Source organism: Solanum verrucosum, unplaced genomic scaffold (assembly GCF_900185275.1).
Source record: "Solanum verrucosum unplaced genomic scaffold, falcon-dt-bn FXZP01000088.1, whole genome shotgun sequence".
NCBI classification, from domain to species: domain Eukaryota; kingdom Viridiplantae; phylum Streptophyta; class Magnoliopsida; order Solanales; family Solanaceae; genus Solanum; species Solanum verrucosum.
Window position 1 is genome coordinate 208,179 of NW_026020077.1, and position 14,968 is coordinate 223,146.

The following is a 14,968-nucleotide window of genomic DNA, read 5'->3' on the forward strand; positions in this document are numbered from 1 at the left end:
ATATTTAAACAAAAAATGATTGGATTGGTGTTTTTTAATATATTTGGGATTTTTTTCGTATGATCGTTTTTCTCACAATATGTATTACGTCTTTTTGGTTAATATGTATTAGGTCTTTTTGATTTTTAGTCGTTAGTTTAAATTGTAAGTTTTTTGTGGTTTAGTATAAAATTCATATGCTTTGGTACCTGGTCTGGTGCAACGATTGGCTGGATTTAACTTTTGAATAAACAATAAATATTATTAATCATTTTTAGTATATTAATGGGTTTAATTGATAGTGAACATGGTGGAGATGATGTTGTTAAATTGGTATTTTGAAGTATGTTTTTTAAAAAAGTCATTATTCATCGTTTATTTTTTGGTGTGAGTGGTATACATTACGTCGTATAGAGAAATCGACTTTGGTGGTTATTAAACATCTGATCCATTGAATATTTTTTGGTATAACATTAGGTTTAATTGATTAGTGCACTTGCGTATGATTTTGGCCATAGATAAACACCATAATTCACAAAATACTTTTGGTATGTGATCTGGTGTAATTGGTATGTTGCATGTGTTATATAAGACACCATGAATCTATAGTTTGTTTGGTGCGTGATATATTGTTATTTATATTTTTGTATACCATAATTCTCAAATTACTTATGGTATGTGATTAGGTGTAATTGGTATCTTTTAGACATTGAATAGACCCCAACTTCATGTTAATATTTTGGTATATATATATTGGCGTATTTAATTGTCTGATTTGGTATAGATAACAAATTGAAGAAATGTTAAATTGAAAATAATCCTTATTATTTGTGATGGTATATTGATAGTGTAGATGGTCTAGATGATTTTGGTGTAATTGATATTATTTATTATGTTTTTATAAACGTCATAAGTCATAGCAAGTGTATTATGTAGTTTGTTTAGGGTTGTTTAATTACAACGAAATTCTGGTAAGTTTTTGATACGTGATTTGGTAAAAAATGTTGGTCTATAGCTATACAAGAAAATTATGTCTCGTCAGACGTTTTTCAATTCCAGCATGATGAGCAGTAAATATTTTTGGTATATCTATTGGTGTATTTATTTGTCTTATTTGGTATAGATAACAATGTTGACTAATCGGTTATAATTAATGATGGTGTACATGGTATAGACGATTTGGTGTAATTGATATTGTGTAGTATGCGTTTATAAACACCAGAAGTCATATCAAGTTTATTATGTAGTTTGTTATTGGGTGTTTAAATACGTCGAAATTACTGGTATCTTTTTTGATTAATGATTTGATGAAAATATTGGTATATACACTAATTTAGGTATCGTCAACCATTTTGAATGCCAACATGATTACCAATTTATGTTAGGGTACGTCAATTGGTGTATTTAGTTGACTGATTTGGTGTAGATAACAAAATTGAACAAATAGTAAATTGGTAATAATGCTTATTGATTTGTGATGGTAGATTATTTTGTGTAATTGAAAGTGTAGATGGTGTAGTGTAATTGATATTGTGTAATATGTTTTTATAAACACCATAATTAATAGCAAGTGTGTTATGTATTTTGTTTAGGGGTGTCTAAATCCACCCATATGATTACCAGTTTGTATATATAAATGCATTGTAAATAGCAATCTGTGTAATTTAATTACATTAGGAACACCATTCTATTTATTTTGAAAGTAGATTATTAATTTGTAATTTAACGCAAATAATTACGTGGATTACAATATTGAAGGAGTGATGTTCTGAACAATATCTAACTTCAGAAATCTCTCTCCAACGTTGTCGTTAGATTTTTGCAAGGTGCAACAATTGTCTTTGGATGTTTCTTGTTTGCGGCCATGCAGGGTACATAGGGAAAGGACCCAAATCTACATAACTGACTTGATTCACACTTGTATGCTAATACTATTGCGGTTTGACATTTCTCAGTGGACGATAAAAGTGAGGAAGTTGTGTGCATACAATGTGTTCCCACGCATCTTATAACACAGTTGTTCCCTTTGTTCATAAATTAGTAATTTTACCTCAAACTTGATATGTAAGCATACAATGTGACTAATTACAATGATTTTGAACTACTTGACTCTAGTCTTATGAATAATATGACTAACTTGAATAATGCTTATGACATGCATACGATCTGCTGGCTTTGTCCATGGGATACCTTATGCTATATAGCCAAGAGATATTGTACGATGCTCGCTTCGGAGAAATTGACTTTGTCAACCGCGCATTCGCAGTCTTCTTCTGTTTACCAGCTATTGTGGTCCATGTTGTAAAACTATGACTGGGTGCAAACATTGAGCAACACATACATAATTAATGCTGATACACTTGGAACTATAGAATAAATAGAGAGTTGATAGCAAATATGGAGCTGTAAATCATGAACACATATGTCTATGTTATGACTACATTTTACTGTAAATTCATAGTCTGAAGCCAAGTGCTCTGAACAAATATACTTTGTGATTAAGAAAATTTTGAATAGAATATACTACTGCATAATTGTTCTTTTTTCAAGATAGTGATCGGTCCTTTTTTAAGAATTCTTATGGGGCATTTAATGGTATAAAAATACCTATTAATATTCTCACTAAAACAACCAACACAAACATTCACTTTCACTATTCTACACCATAATATATACATCTCCACAACTCAACACACAATCTTAATTATAAACAAGAAATCACGAAAATCACCAATATAATAATTCAATATCACATTTAATACCATAACATCAGCACCTCCACAATTTATCAGAACACAAAAAATAGCAACATAATAATTCACTACCAAAAACAATACCATATCAGCACCTTCATATATTAAAATAGATAAATTACTTCTTTTTACATAGATTAAATTTAAAAAAAAAAAGAGAGAAAATTAATGTGTACAAAATAGGTAAGTAAAATCGTGGTTGAAAAAATAAAAAATAATATCATAATTATCATTCCCATTAAATCCGTACATAACCCAAAAAAAAAAGGAAAAAATACTACTAATAAATTATTTAATTAAATCTCCAAAATGATTTTCTTTTTGTTATGTTTGTAATTTAAAAACTAGTTTTGTAATTAAAAAGGAGTATAAGCATTTATTGTTAATTAAATCTTAAATAGTATATTCTTGTAATTTTTTCTTAAATATTCTATTTAGCTCTAAATTAATACTAGTATGTTTGGTCATGTTTTTGAAACTACCATATTTTTTATAAGAAATAATTTGTGTTTAGCACGTCAATTTTAAAAGTAGTTTCAAGTAGCAACTAGTATTTGACCAATCTTATTAAAAGTATTTTAAGTGTAAAAAATATATCAAATTATTTTTAATAATAAAGAAGATTTTTTTTTAAGAATAGACTAAAACAAAAAAAAAGTCACATAAATTAATAATCCCTTTGTCAAAATTTATATAATTCATTTTTTAGCCGGTATAAAAAGACACATTTTCTAATTTAATAAATATTTAATGATACTATCAATATTTATCTATATGGGTCCCACTTATTTGCCAAACGCTAGCTTAGTACTCCCTCTAGTACAACATAAATGAATGATTAGGACGTGACTGTTGGGATATATACTATTAACCATAAGTTTAGATATAGTATTTATTATAGAATAATTATTTATTCCGTTATAATAAATATTTTAATAGATCATATATTCGTTTATGGTGTCTGTTTACTTATATAGTAGATGATTTATTGTATATAGTTTTAGCTTATACACAGAGGATTAAATTATCGGTTCTTATAAGTATAAATTTTTTTTGTTCACAATCTAAGATGGAAATTGGACATGCCATCGGTACGATTGTAGCACACAAGATTATATATAATTTATCTTGATTATGGGAACGGTATAGTTCCAACTTCTTGTGCTAGTGCATTTTGTATGAATTGAACATGACCGAGTAGAGATAGTTGCTTTAGACTGACTGACAAAAACATATTCTCTAAACTGTTAAATGTACTTATATTCTTAATCCTGATATAACTATTATGATCTGTATATATTAGTTATCATTTTGATTTATTAAAAGGTGAGATTTGAGGTAGGTCAATATGCCTAGTAGATTGGATGATAATAATATATATTGGTGACATAATAAGTTAGTTGATAGAATCCATGTCTCGATATAGAGATTGATGATATGCCTTTTTTAGAAGCTTATAAGTTTTTATCGTATCAAACTTTGCAAGTGGATTTATCAATACGACGCATGAAATAAGTTAAGCAGTGCTCTAAAGGAAATTAATCATTGAATTAAATTCATCAGTAATTTAATTTATTGATTGGTACTGTAATCTTAACATATGGAATTACATAAGTGTTTAATGGGGAATTTCAAAATATAAATAGAGGAGTGCAATTACGAATATACAGTGGAATGATTTGTAATTTATTATGGTATGAATCATTCAAATTAATTATTTGGAATTATTTCCATATTAGGAAGCATGAATAATTAATTTCGTTGTCCCTACAATGCCTATATTTAACTAGAACTCAGAATCCTATTTTCTAGAGTAAAAGGGAAGAGCAATGTGTGTTTCTAGATTTTTCAAAAATAATGTGGCCTTTCTTCTCCCTTTTAGACTGGGAAGAAATCTCTACAAGTAGTGGTTCTTCTAACCTAGACAGGGGCGGCTCAACGTACTTGGAGGCCTAAAGCGAAATTTCAATTAAAGGCGTAAAATCTTTTAGCTAGCAATTATTATATAAATTGTTAACATTATTCTATAAGTAATAAGTTGATAAAACTGCTTATAAGTTTTTTTTTTGTTTTTTGGTTTAAAAACACATAAAATAAGTCAATCTAAACAGGCTTGTAATTCACTTTATCCAAAACATGATTTTTAGTATTGATTCATATTTTTGATAGAGCTCTAACTTACATATAGTATAAAAGGGGTCTAGAAAATTACAATGCGAGAGTTAGTGAAGAGAATGTAAGAAGACAAAACAACATTTTTCTTAATTTCTTCTATTTGATTGAGGTTAAGGAGAATAAAATAATATATATATATATTTTAAGAAAAATACATTTATCTTAGATAATTTTTATCTATAAAAAAAATTAACACATAATTTATTGTGGTAAAAATTAGAGGCCCCCTAAAATTGGGGGCCTGAGGCATATGCCTAATTTTTACAAGTATTGAGCCGGCACTGAACCTAGAAAGAGAATTAGTTTTCTATACGATACTGTCCACCCAAGTATTGAGAGAGTTAGGATATGAACTTGGCATCACTGTAGAAGATCGTAGAATTGCTATCTAATTTGTGGAGTCGGTCAATCTAACTTGTGGATATTTGCCCACACTGCTCACGTTTCAAGAGGTAATTCTTGAATTAAAATTCAAAAAATTTGTGTGTTCTAGCATGATTATAAGTGTTCTCGCATAAACATATTGATTATCTATTATTCATATAAGCAATATGATTATAGTATGCTTCCGCTATATATATATATATATTGTTTTCCAACAATGACACCCTTAAAAAAATATTTAAATCCATAAATCAGAGAGTAATAATTTGTCAGTATAAAATGATGCCAACAATTCATTTATATTGAGTTAGAGGGAGTAACCCCTAATGTGTAATTTTCTTTATCGTTTTCCCATAGGAGAATAGTCACAAAGCGTGATTGATTTGCATATTAACGATAGGAAAAAGACAGGAAATAGGACTTACCGAAGCAATATACAAAAGTAGATGGTGACTCTTTCTTATGATCACATAAAGTTAATTTGTGATGATTAATTACTGAATTATTGCTCCTATCACTATACCTTCGAAGAAATTTAATAATTCACTGATTTAAAAATTATTATTGTTTTAATGAGTTAATATCTTAAAAGGTCACTGAAGTATGTGAATTTATCTAGCTAAGTCATTAAACTTAGTTTTATATCAATAAAATCACTCAACTTAAGACATTTATCTATAAAAATCACTCAACTACATTTATCATTAAAATAAATTTAATATAACAAAATAAATTATTTTTTAGGCTATATAAACATGAACCCCCTAAATAAATAATGTTTTTAAAAACCATTTTATCCTGTTTATCAATGATTCAGTTCCTTGTCCAACCACAAAGGAAAATAATTAAATTTTGGGTGTAAAATACATATTCACAAGAGATCCACAATCATATTACAACCAGCTAGCGCGTAGCAACATAAATGTAATGAAATTTTATAAATCACATCAAGGAATTGAAAAGAAAAAACGCACGTTATTACTCAATAATTGTGTTGGTGTATACACTATTACTCATTTATTTATATTAATATATTTGTAAATGGAGACTGGACTCTGGAGTATCTAACCAAAGTAACCAATAGATAATGATTATTTCAGCAAACAAAAAAAAAAACCTTTTACGAATAGTGGCACAAAATCTAGAAAATGAAAATTGAAGCAACGTGGGAAATACGGGTTTATTCGGAGGTTGAATATAAAATTTTGACTTCTGAAATTCATATTTATGTGATATGTAAAATAATTTATATGTCATGTTAAATTTATTTTGAGGATAAATTTTTTTTTTTAAAAAAGAGAAAAAGCATAATATGATTTTTGAAATTTATTTATTTGTGGAGTTTTACATGACCTATAAAGTATCTTATTTTGTCTTATTAAATTTATTTTAATGAAAAATGTAGTTGAGTGATTTTTGAAGATAAAAACTTTAAGTTGAGTGATTTTATTGATATAAAATAAAGTTTAATGACTTTACTTGATAAATTCTCATAGTTCAATGACCTTTTAAGATATTACCTCTCGTTTTAATGGATGAAAAACATGGCTAGTACCAATTATTCTTCACTATTGTCTCGCGTTTTTCTTTTCTTTCAACCTAGTTAGTAATTAGTTATTTGATCTATGATTGATTTACACCAAAATTACTTACATATTGAACATTAAATACAAATATTTCTATGAATGGTAGTACGTTAATTTTCTTTCTTGTATAGAGACAAACAATTATTTACAATTTTACATCATATGATTCAATTGTGCATTTACTCTCTCATAAACAGATACGATAAAACACACACTGAGGAAAAATTTTCATGCATCTTTCCTCATTGTATACATTGAAATTTTGTGGGATATTACAAGATAAGTTTAGTTTCAGTTAGGATTTTTGGTGACTAATTTATTTTACATTGTAGTTTATATATAATATATTTCTTTTAAGAGGCATCTCAATATATCTCGTAAATTCATAGGATATTCACAAAAAGAGCAAGACATCAAATATTGTCTTTATTAAAGTCACCGTCTATCGTTCCTAGCCTTCAAATACATCACAAAAAAATGACATAATACATAAACATGACCCTTAACTTGGCTTCAGCGGGTAACTATGCCCTCCAACTTTGAATGTGCACAAGTAGACACTTAAACTTGTATAAAATTGAACAAGTAGACACACGTGTCCTATGTCATAATACACGTAGGACGCCATGTTGGACACAAAATTGACACGTAGGGTGTCATTTAGGACGAATGTGTCTATTTGTTCAATTTTATACAAGTTTAAGTGCCTACTTGTGCACATCCAAAGTTAAATGTCATAGTTGCATCAAATATTGTCTTTATCAAAATCACTGTCTGTCTTTCCTTGCCATCACATACATCACAAAAAAATATACATAATCCTAGTTTGAAAAATACACCACTAACCACTCTGGATTACGAAAAAATTTAGAGAAAAACTTCAAGAGAGCAATAAAATTGTACTACACTATTTAATAAGATGTTCTTATTTTTTTAATTTTATTTGTGGTTAAAATTTATTACAAACAATCATATTGTGTAGTGATCCCTAGATCTGTCCAAGTTTGTTGTGGGTTAAATGAAAGCACATAAATTTTGATAATCCGACTTTGCTAGAGAAATATTTATCATTCAAGGAATTTATACCTCCAAATTAAATCCATATCGCACCACTCCAACATATTAAGTAACTTGTTTCTTATTTGTTACTTTTCATGTAGGATTTTGTTCACACACCTGATATAGTCTTTTTCAACATAGTATTTCTTTATTTATTTTGTACACACACAAAGGCTTGAAATAGGTAGTGAAGGAGAAGGAAAAACAGAATTTATTAGGAAAGCCGTGCTAAATATATAGACATACTTAGCAGGAGTTTATTTTAAAACATAGAGCTAGATAGATGTAGCATTAATTGTTAACTAGTCTTCGACTTTCTCAAAGTCGAAATCAAGTGAGAAGTTATTCACAAGGGCCACACGATTGCCCATAGTACCCACTAATTGACCATCGCAAGTAATTAATTCGTAACCCAATAATCGTGGTGATTTCACAATCTTGAAACATGACTTGCTATCTTGTTGGCCCGTCTTCAACCGTGCTTCTCTATTGTAAGGTCCCACTTTCCAAATTGTATAGTTACCACACTATTCTACATTGGAAATGACGAATTGGATGTTGATCTCTTGCTCTTCATACACACCATGACTAGGTGTAATCAATCTGACGGCTAGTCGAATCGAATATGAGTTGATCAAAAAATGAGTTAAATAAAAATGGATAAGTTATTCGACTTGACTCACATTTTAAATGGGTAAAAACGAGTTACCCAATGGATAACCATATTTACCCATATTAAAATAGAAATCTTGTTAAAAGCTTTAAAAATAAAAAAAAAATTAAAGTTTTTTTATCACTTCACTCCACCCCCTACCCCCCTATCCCAAAAAAAATGTAAAAAAAAGTTTCATTTTTTTATAGATTTTTTTTTTTTAAAGAAAAGACTTTTTTACTACCCCACCCTTTATCACTTTTTTTTTTTTTTGTGTGAAGGCATATCTTTTTACCCATTTTATCCATTTAACTACCCACTTTTAAATGAGTAACATAGGTATTACTCGTTTTTACCCATTTTTAAATGAGTTAGATATCCAATCCATTTCAAATGAATAAATATGAGCGAATAGTCATATTAATTACCCATTCTGCCACCCCTAGGCCTATACCCTTAGGTCCAACCTGACCGTAACGGAACACGCCGTCTGGACAAGGCCGGGTAATTGAACCTGGGAAGTAATCTAAGTATTTATCACCACCATAGGGACTCCGATTAGTGTAAACCATACGATAACTCGAACGAGGGTCAACTTCTTTACCGCTCGTGTCTAGTACCGGAGTACTGGGTAGATCAATGGGATTTTGGGAAGTGAAAGTTGATGAAAACACCGCAAAGGGAACCAAACACAGACATAACAAAAATAAACACTTCGTCCACATCATGTTTGATTTGTGTATATAGACTCTCAAATTCCTTGCCATGTTTTAAACATAAACATAAATATTGGATTAGTTTAATTAAATCTGAATTCACGTCAAAAAATCCCACCGACAAAGCATTCTCCCTGACGAATGTGTTACTATCTTGTATCAATAAAACCCTCAAGTCATAGTACGTTAGTACTAGTTTATCTAAGAGTCATTATAGCTATTAAAAAAAACTGCAAAAAAAAAAAACAAAAACTAAAGCAATAATTACATAAATCTCTACCTCCTTTATGGTCGTTATTACAAGTAAATTATTTAAATGGCCATTCAATTATAATAAATTCCTTACCAAACATAATTATTTAAATGGTCATTCAATTATAATAAATTCCTTACCAAACATTACTTATTTTTCTTCACCTCATTTTGTGTTGCATTTCTTTAATTTCGAAAATTCAAATTAATATTTCTTTGTTCGTAAACTCTTTCCTATATGTTTTAAATATCTTGAATTATTAAATATTGTGACCTATACGTACTTTTTATATAGTGTTGGAATATGTATATTTTATTTTTTAAAATTTCATGTTTAAATGTACGGTCAAAATTAAACTTTTTGACTTTCAAAATCCAAACTGTTCCACAAATTGGACCAGATGAAGTATATTTTCTTTTATAAAAAAACCTCGTTAAGTCAGAGAGTTTATCTACAGAATCATTATATCTAGAAAAAAAAGAGAGAAAAATAAAGCAATACTTACAAAAATCTCCCTTCAAATTTGATTTCTTTTAACTTGCCTCGTTTCCTTTGCGATTAGAGATAAATGTCAAAAACAAACCTAAACTATCCCTTTTTTTTGAGTTTCATACCTAAACTATTGAGAGTGAGGGTGAGTTTCATACCTAAACTATTACTTATTAGTTTGAGAAACACACTTCAGTGGTGTGTGTGATGCACTCTCTCTTTTATTTGAAAAACCTTGACACATGACATTTCACATGGATAAAATATTCCACCTTGACAAAAATTAAATAATAAACTATTAATATTAATTAAAGATTAAAGTATTACTATCCCAAAAATAATATTTTTTTAAAAAAATAAAATTTAAATTATTTTTCTTACCCCACTCCACCACCTCCTCTCCGTACCCCCTCCCCCCGGACAATTCCCCGTCCTTTTTTTTAAAAAAAATCTTGTATAAAATATTTAAAAAATATTCATACTTCACCCTCTCCTCCACCCCAAACCACCCACTCATTCTCCCAAAAAAATGATATTATTTTATTTTATTTTAAAATAAAAATTCTACCCATCCTATTTAACCCTCCGCTCCTAATTTTTTTTTTTTACATTTTTCTCGTTTTGTGTTAGATATGTACATATATTTTTAGAAAAAAATTTCTACTTGTGTATCATATATAACATAAATAAAAAAATTATTTTTAAAAAAGTCTTGTGGTGACAAGTAAAAAATATTTTCGATATGTATATATCTAACACAAAATGAGAAAAAAATTTGGAAGCGGAATGTTAGGTAAAGTGGGTAGAATTATTCTTTTTTAAAAAATAAAATAATATCTAAATTAGTATTTGAAGGGGGGGGGGGGGGAGATGAAATACAAAAAATTAAATACTTTTATAAAAGAAATTTAAATAAAAAATACTTTAAAAATGGGCGGGGCGGGGGGATACGGTGAGATGAAACGATGTAGTGGGGTAAGAAAAATATTTTACATTTTATTTTATAAAAAAATATTATTTTTTTTGAGCTAAATTAATTTTTTTATCTTTAATTTTAACTAATACTAATATTTATTTAATTTGTTTCGGCATAAATATGGGATCGGTTGCCACGTTTCGGCATCCTAACTATTTGGGTTCCATGAGAGGACCAATGGTTTGACATAAAATGTGAAGTTGTTTGTTGTTCGTAAATGTTGATGATATTGTATATGTTGATATGTATGGATGTGATTAAAATGTTGTTTGACTTGTTTATGTTGCACTAGTGGGATAGCCGCGTGATCCTACCAGTACACTGTGGTTGTGTACTGATTCTGCACTTGCTCTTATTTTTGTTGAGTACAGTGCATCTTCAAGCGTCTATTGACAGACCTCGCTTAGAAGATCAGTGATCGTTCGAATTCAAGGTTGAGCCAATTCTTCCGGGCTGCCATGAAATTCTCTTTTGTCTATGTCCACCATTTCCGGACTTAGACATTTGTTTTAGTTAGTTCATTAGGATGGGGTTGTATCCCTCTTGTTTAGACTTGGTTCATTGTTAGATGTTTTGGTACATTGACTTTCAGGTTCTAGGTTATTTCTTCCACATTATTTAGTTCGTTGTTAGACTTTTGTTGGAGTTTATGGGAACTCCCTATTTATTTCCTTAGTGTTTGATTTAAATGTCTTAGTTTTTAGATTATTTGCTTGGTTGGGTTGTAGTAGTGGTTCTCCCACCGGAGTGTTAGTGTGGGTGCCAATTATGACGGTCTGGGTTGTGACATTTTTTTAGTCATGTGGCAAATTAGGGACATATCTAAATTTAGTTAGTCAAGTAGAAGAATGCTTTTAAGGTTGCCAATAGTTCGGGGCCGAAACTAATAATTTGTGCCAAATTCAGAAGTGTTTTCAATACTTCTCAAATATACAAGGAAAAAAATTTGCATGCATCATTGTATACATTGAAATTTTGTGGGATTCTTCTAGACAAGTTTAATTTCAGTTAGAATTTTTAGAGCTAATTCATTCTAAACCCTAGTTTATATCTATGTAGATGTTAATATATTTCATTTAAAGAGTCATCTCAAATATATCCCATAAATTAATGGGATAATATTCATAAAGAGACCAAAGCATTAAATATTGTCTTTGTCAAAGTCACTATCTTTCATTCCTAGCGGTCAAATATATATATTGCAAGAAGGTCTACGTCATCCTCATTCGAAAAATACACCATCAACCATCTTGGATTTATGATTTTTTTTGAGAAAAACAGTAAGAAGTGAACAAAATTATGCCACACTATATATTACACCAACACTACTTTTAATACTAATTTTTAAATTATTTTTTCATATTTTATTTGTGAAGTTTATTTCCCCTACATCAAAAATTATTATAAACAATCATATTGTGTACTGATCCCTAGATCTGTTCAAGTTTGTTGTGTTAAACTGACCCAAACATACATAATCAGACTTTGCTAAAGTAATTTTTATCCTTAAGGAATATATACCTCCAAATTAAATCCATGTTGCACCCAGTAGGATTGATACCAATATTCAACATATTATTATTTTTTATTTTTACTTTTTATATAGGATCTTATTCACACACCTGATATTTTTATGATAATCTGTAATGGTCCCGTTGGCACATCATATATCAATTATTGGCCTTGTAACTCGAGTTTAGCATAACAAGGGAAATTTGGATGCTACTTTCTTAAATCATATAAAAATCAGATTTATAATTATTTTCCATTTCCAATCGAAATGGTTCCAAGACTTCAATATTTCTTGCTTCGAATATTTCCTGAAATATCCACATCATTCACATGGTAGATGGATCCATATGATATGTTCCTTCGAACAAAAATAGGACCTCTCAAATGCTTTTACGAAATATTTTACTATTATGAGTGTATTTGATACGAAGAAAAATATAATTTATTACATATATTTGGTAAGGGGGTTAAAAAAATTTTATAATGGAGGTGATCGAATCCATATTATAATCTAATTTAACTTTGCAAATTAGTCAAATTGACTTTTGAAAAAGCGAAATAAAAATGTTTTTATCACTTTTCGTATAGTTTTTAAATATCTATAAATTTTCAAACCTCTTAATGAAAGTCCTAAATTTGCTACTCAAATTATGGAATCATAACTCATGAAAGTCCTAAATTCGCCATTCAAATTATGGAATCATAACTTATGAACTTTATGGTGATGAACGTGGACATTTCCTCACACTAATATTATATATTTCTTAGGGATGAATCTCTTAGTTATGTTTAATACGATTATCCCCGCTAGAATGTGGATATTTTCTTGATCAATAAAGACTCTTCCCTTTTCTGCTACCATTCTCACTTTTATTTTTTCTAATAACATATATATTCCATTATTAAATGATGGAATAAAATAAAGTTATAATATTAAAAGAAACAGATTATAAAGGTAGAACTTGATCCTCCTTCCATCTTGCATAACTACCGACACTGGTTAAGAGAGCAAGATGGACAAACAAATGAGATTAAGGCATCAAATATCGTTTTTGTCAAAGTTGATGTCTTGTGGTTTATAGCTATCAAATAATACATCAATTACAAGAGGTTTACATTACCATAGTTTGAGAAATATGAAATTACAGAGAAATTCATAGAGAAACATCGATCACGGGTGGAACATAATTGTATCCACATCATTTACTAATAAAATATTGTTTTATTTCTTAATTGTTGCAAACAACATATTGTGTATTGATCCCTCTGTTCAAAATTAAAGTTGGTCGTTGGTTAAGCTGACCCAAACATACTCTTAATATTGTTAGAAAATAGGATTTGAAAGAAGATGAAATTTAATAATCTGACTTTGCTAGAGTAATCTTTATCCTTATGGAATTTATACCTCCAAATTAAATCCATGTCACACCCAGTAAGCTTGTATTCAACATATTATGTACTCCTTATTTCTTATTTGAACTTTGTTCACACACCTTATTTCATTATTAGGTATAAGCAAACGCTCCAGATAAGGAAAGACAATTTATTTAGAAATCCATGCTAAAATATAGATATAGCTTAGCAGGTGTTTATTTTAATTTACAACATAACATATATAGTAGCTGCTAAAACATATAGTCTAGCAGGCAGACATTTGTTATTACTGGACTTGCTTGAAGGAGACATCAAGAGGATTGTCCTTGACAAGAGCCAAACGTCTTTTTCCATTTTGGTGAACTACACCAACTTTTAAACAGAAGTCATCATACGAGCAAATTGGACAAATCATTGCAGCAGGGCAATACAATAGGTTGTAACCAAGTTGTGATGATTTAACAATCTTGAACCAACTGCTATCTGCTTGACCTATGGTTCCTCCAGTCTCCAACAACATCGTCCCTAGAGATGCATCATAATCTCCCACTTTCCAAATTGTATAACTAACACACGATTTCACTGTTGAAATATCGAATTGGATGTTGAGTAGTTCACCTTCGAAGATATGCGGTCCAAAATGACTAGATGAACCAATGAATCTAACGGGTGTACCGCTAGGTCCAACATCGGAATTGAAACGGAATACACCATTTGCACAAGGGGCATCTGAATTTGGGGACTTACCTAGGTACACATCACCACCTAACGCACCCCTACCAATGGAAATAATACGATAACTCAAACGAGGATCAAGTTCTTTACCAGTTACGTCAAGTACTGGAGTAGCATCACTAGGTAGGTTAATGGGATTTTGGGAAGTGAAAGTTGATGAAAACACCACAATGGGAACCAAACACAAACATAACAAAAATAAACACTTCATCTTGTTTAAGCTACTAATTTTATTTGTGTATTGCTTGTTTGTGACTCCTCTACACTAATGAAGCCTTCTATTTATAGACTCATCACACTCTCATATTCCTTGCCATGTATTAAA

General features: G+C 29.5%; 1 protein-coding gene and 1 pseudogene across 1 annotated transcript; both read right to left on the reverse strand.

The window, feature by feature from the left end:
- Positions 1 to 8,123: 8,123 nt before the first annotated feature.
- LOC125824078 (aspartic protease inhibitor 10-like) lies at positions 8,124 to 9,316 on the reverse strand (annotated as a pseudogene).
- Positions 9,317 to 14,063: 4,747 nt separating this feature from the next.
- LOC125824130 (serine protease inhibitor 5) lies at positions 14,064 to 14,968 on the reverse strand. The gene has a single exon (XM_049503491.1). The coding sequence runs from the start codon at positions 14,852 to 14,854 to the stop codon at positions 14,195 to 14,197; it is 660 nt and encodes a 219-aa protein (XP_049359448.1). The 5' UTR covers positions 14,855 to 14,968; the 3' UTR covers positions 14,064 to 14,194.

Coding starts and splice junctions, on each gene's coding strand:
- LOC125824130 (XM_049503491.1), bottom strand. CDS start 14,854: ATGAAGTGTTTATTTTTGTTATGTTTGTGTTTGGTTCCCATTGTGGTG.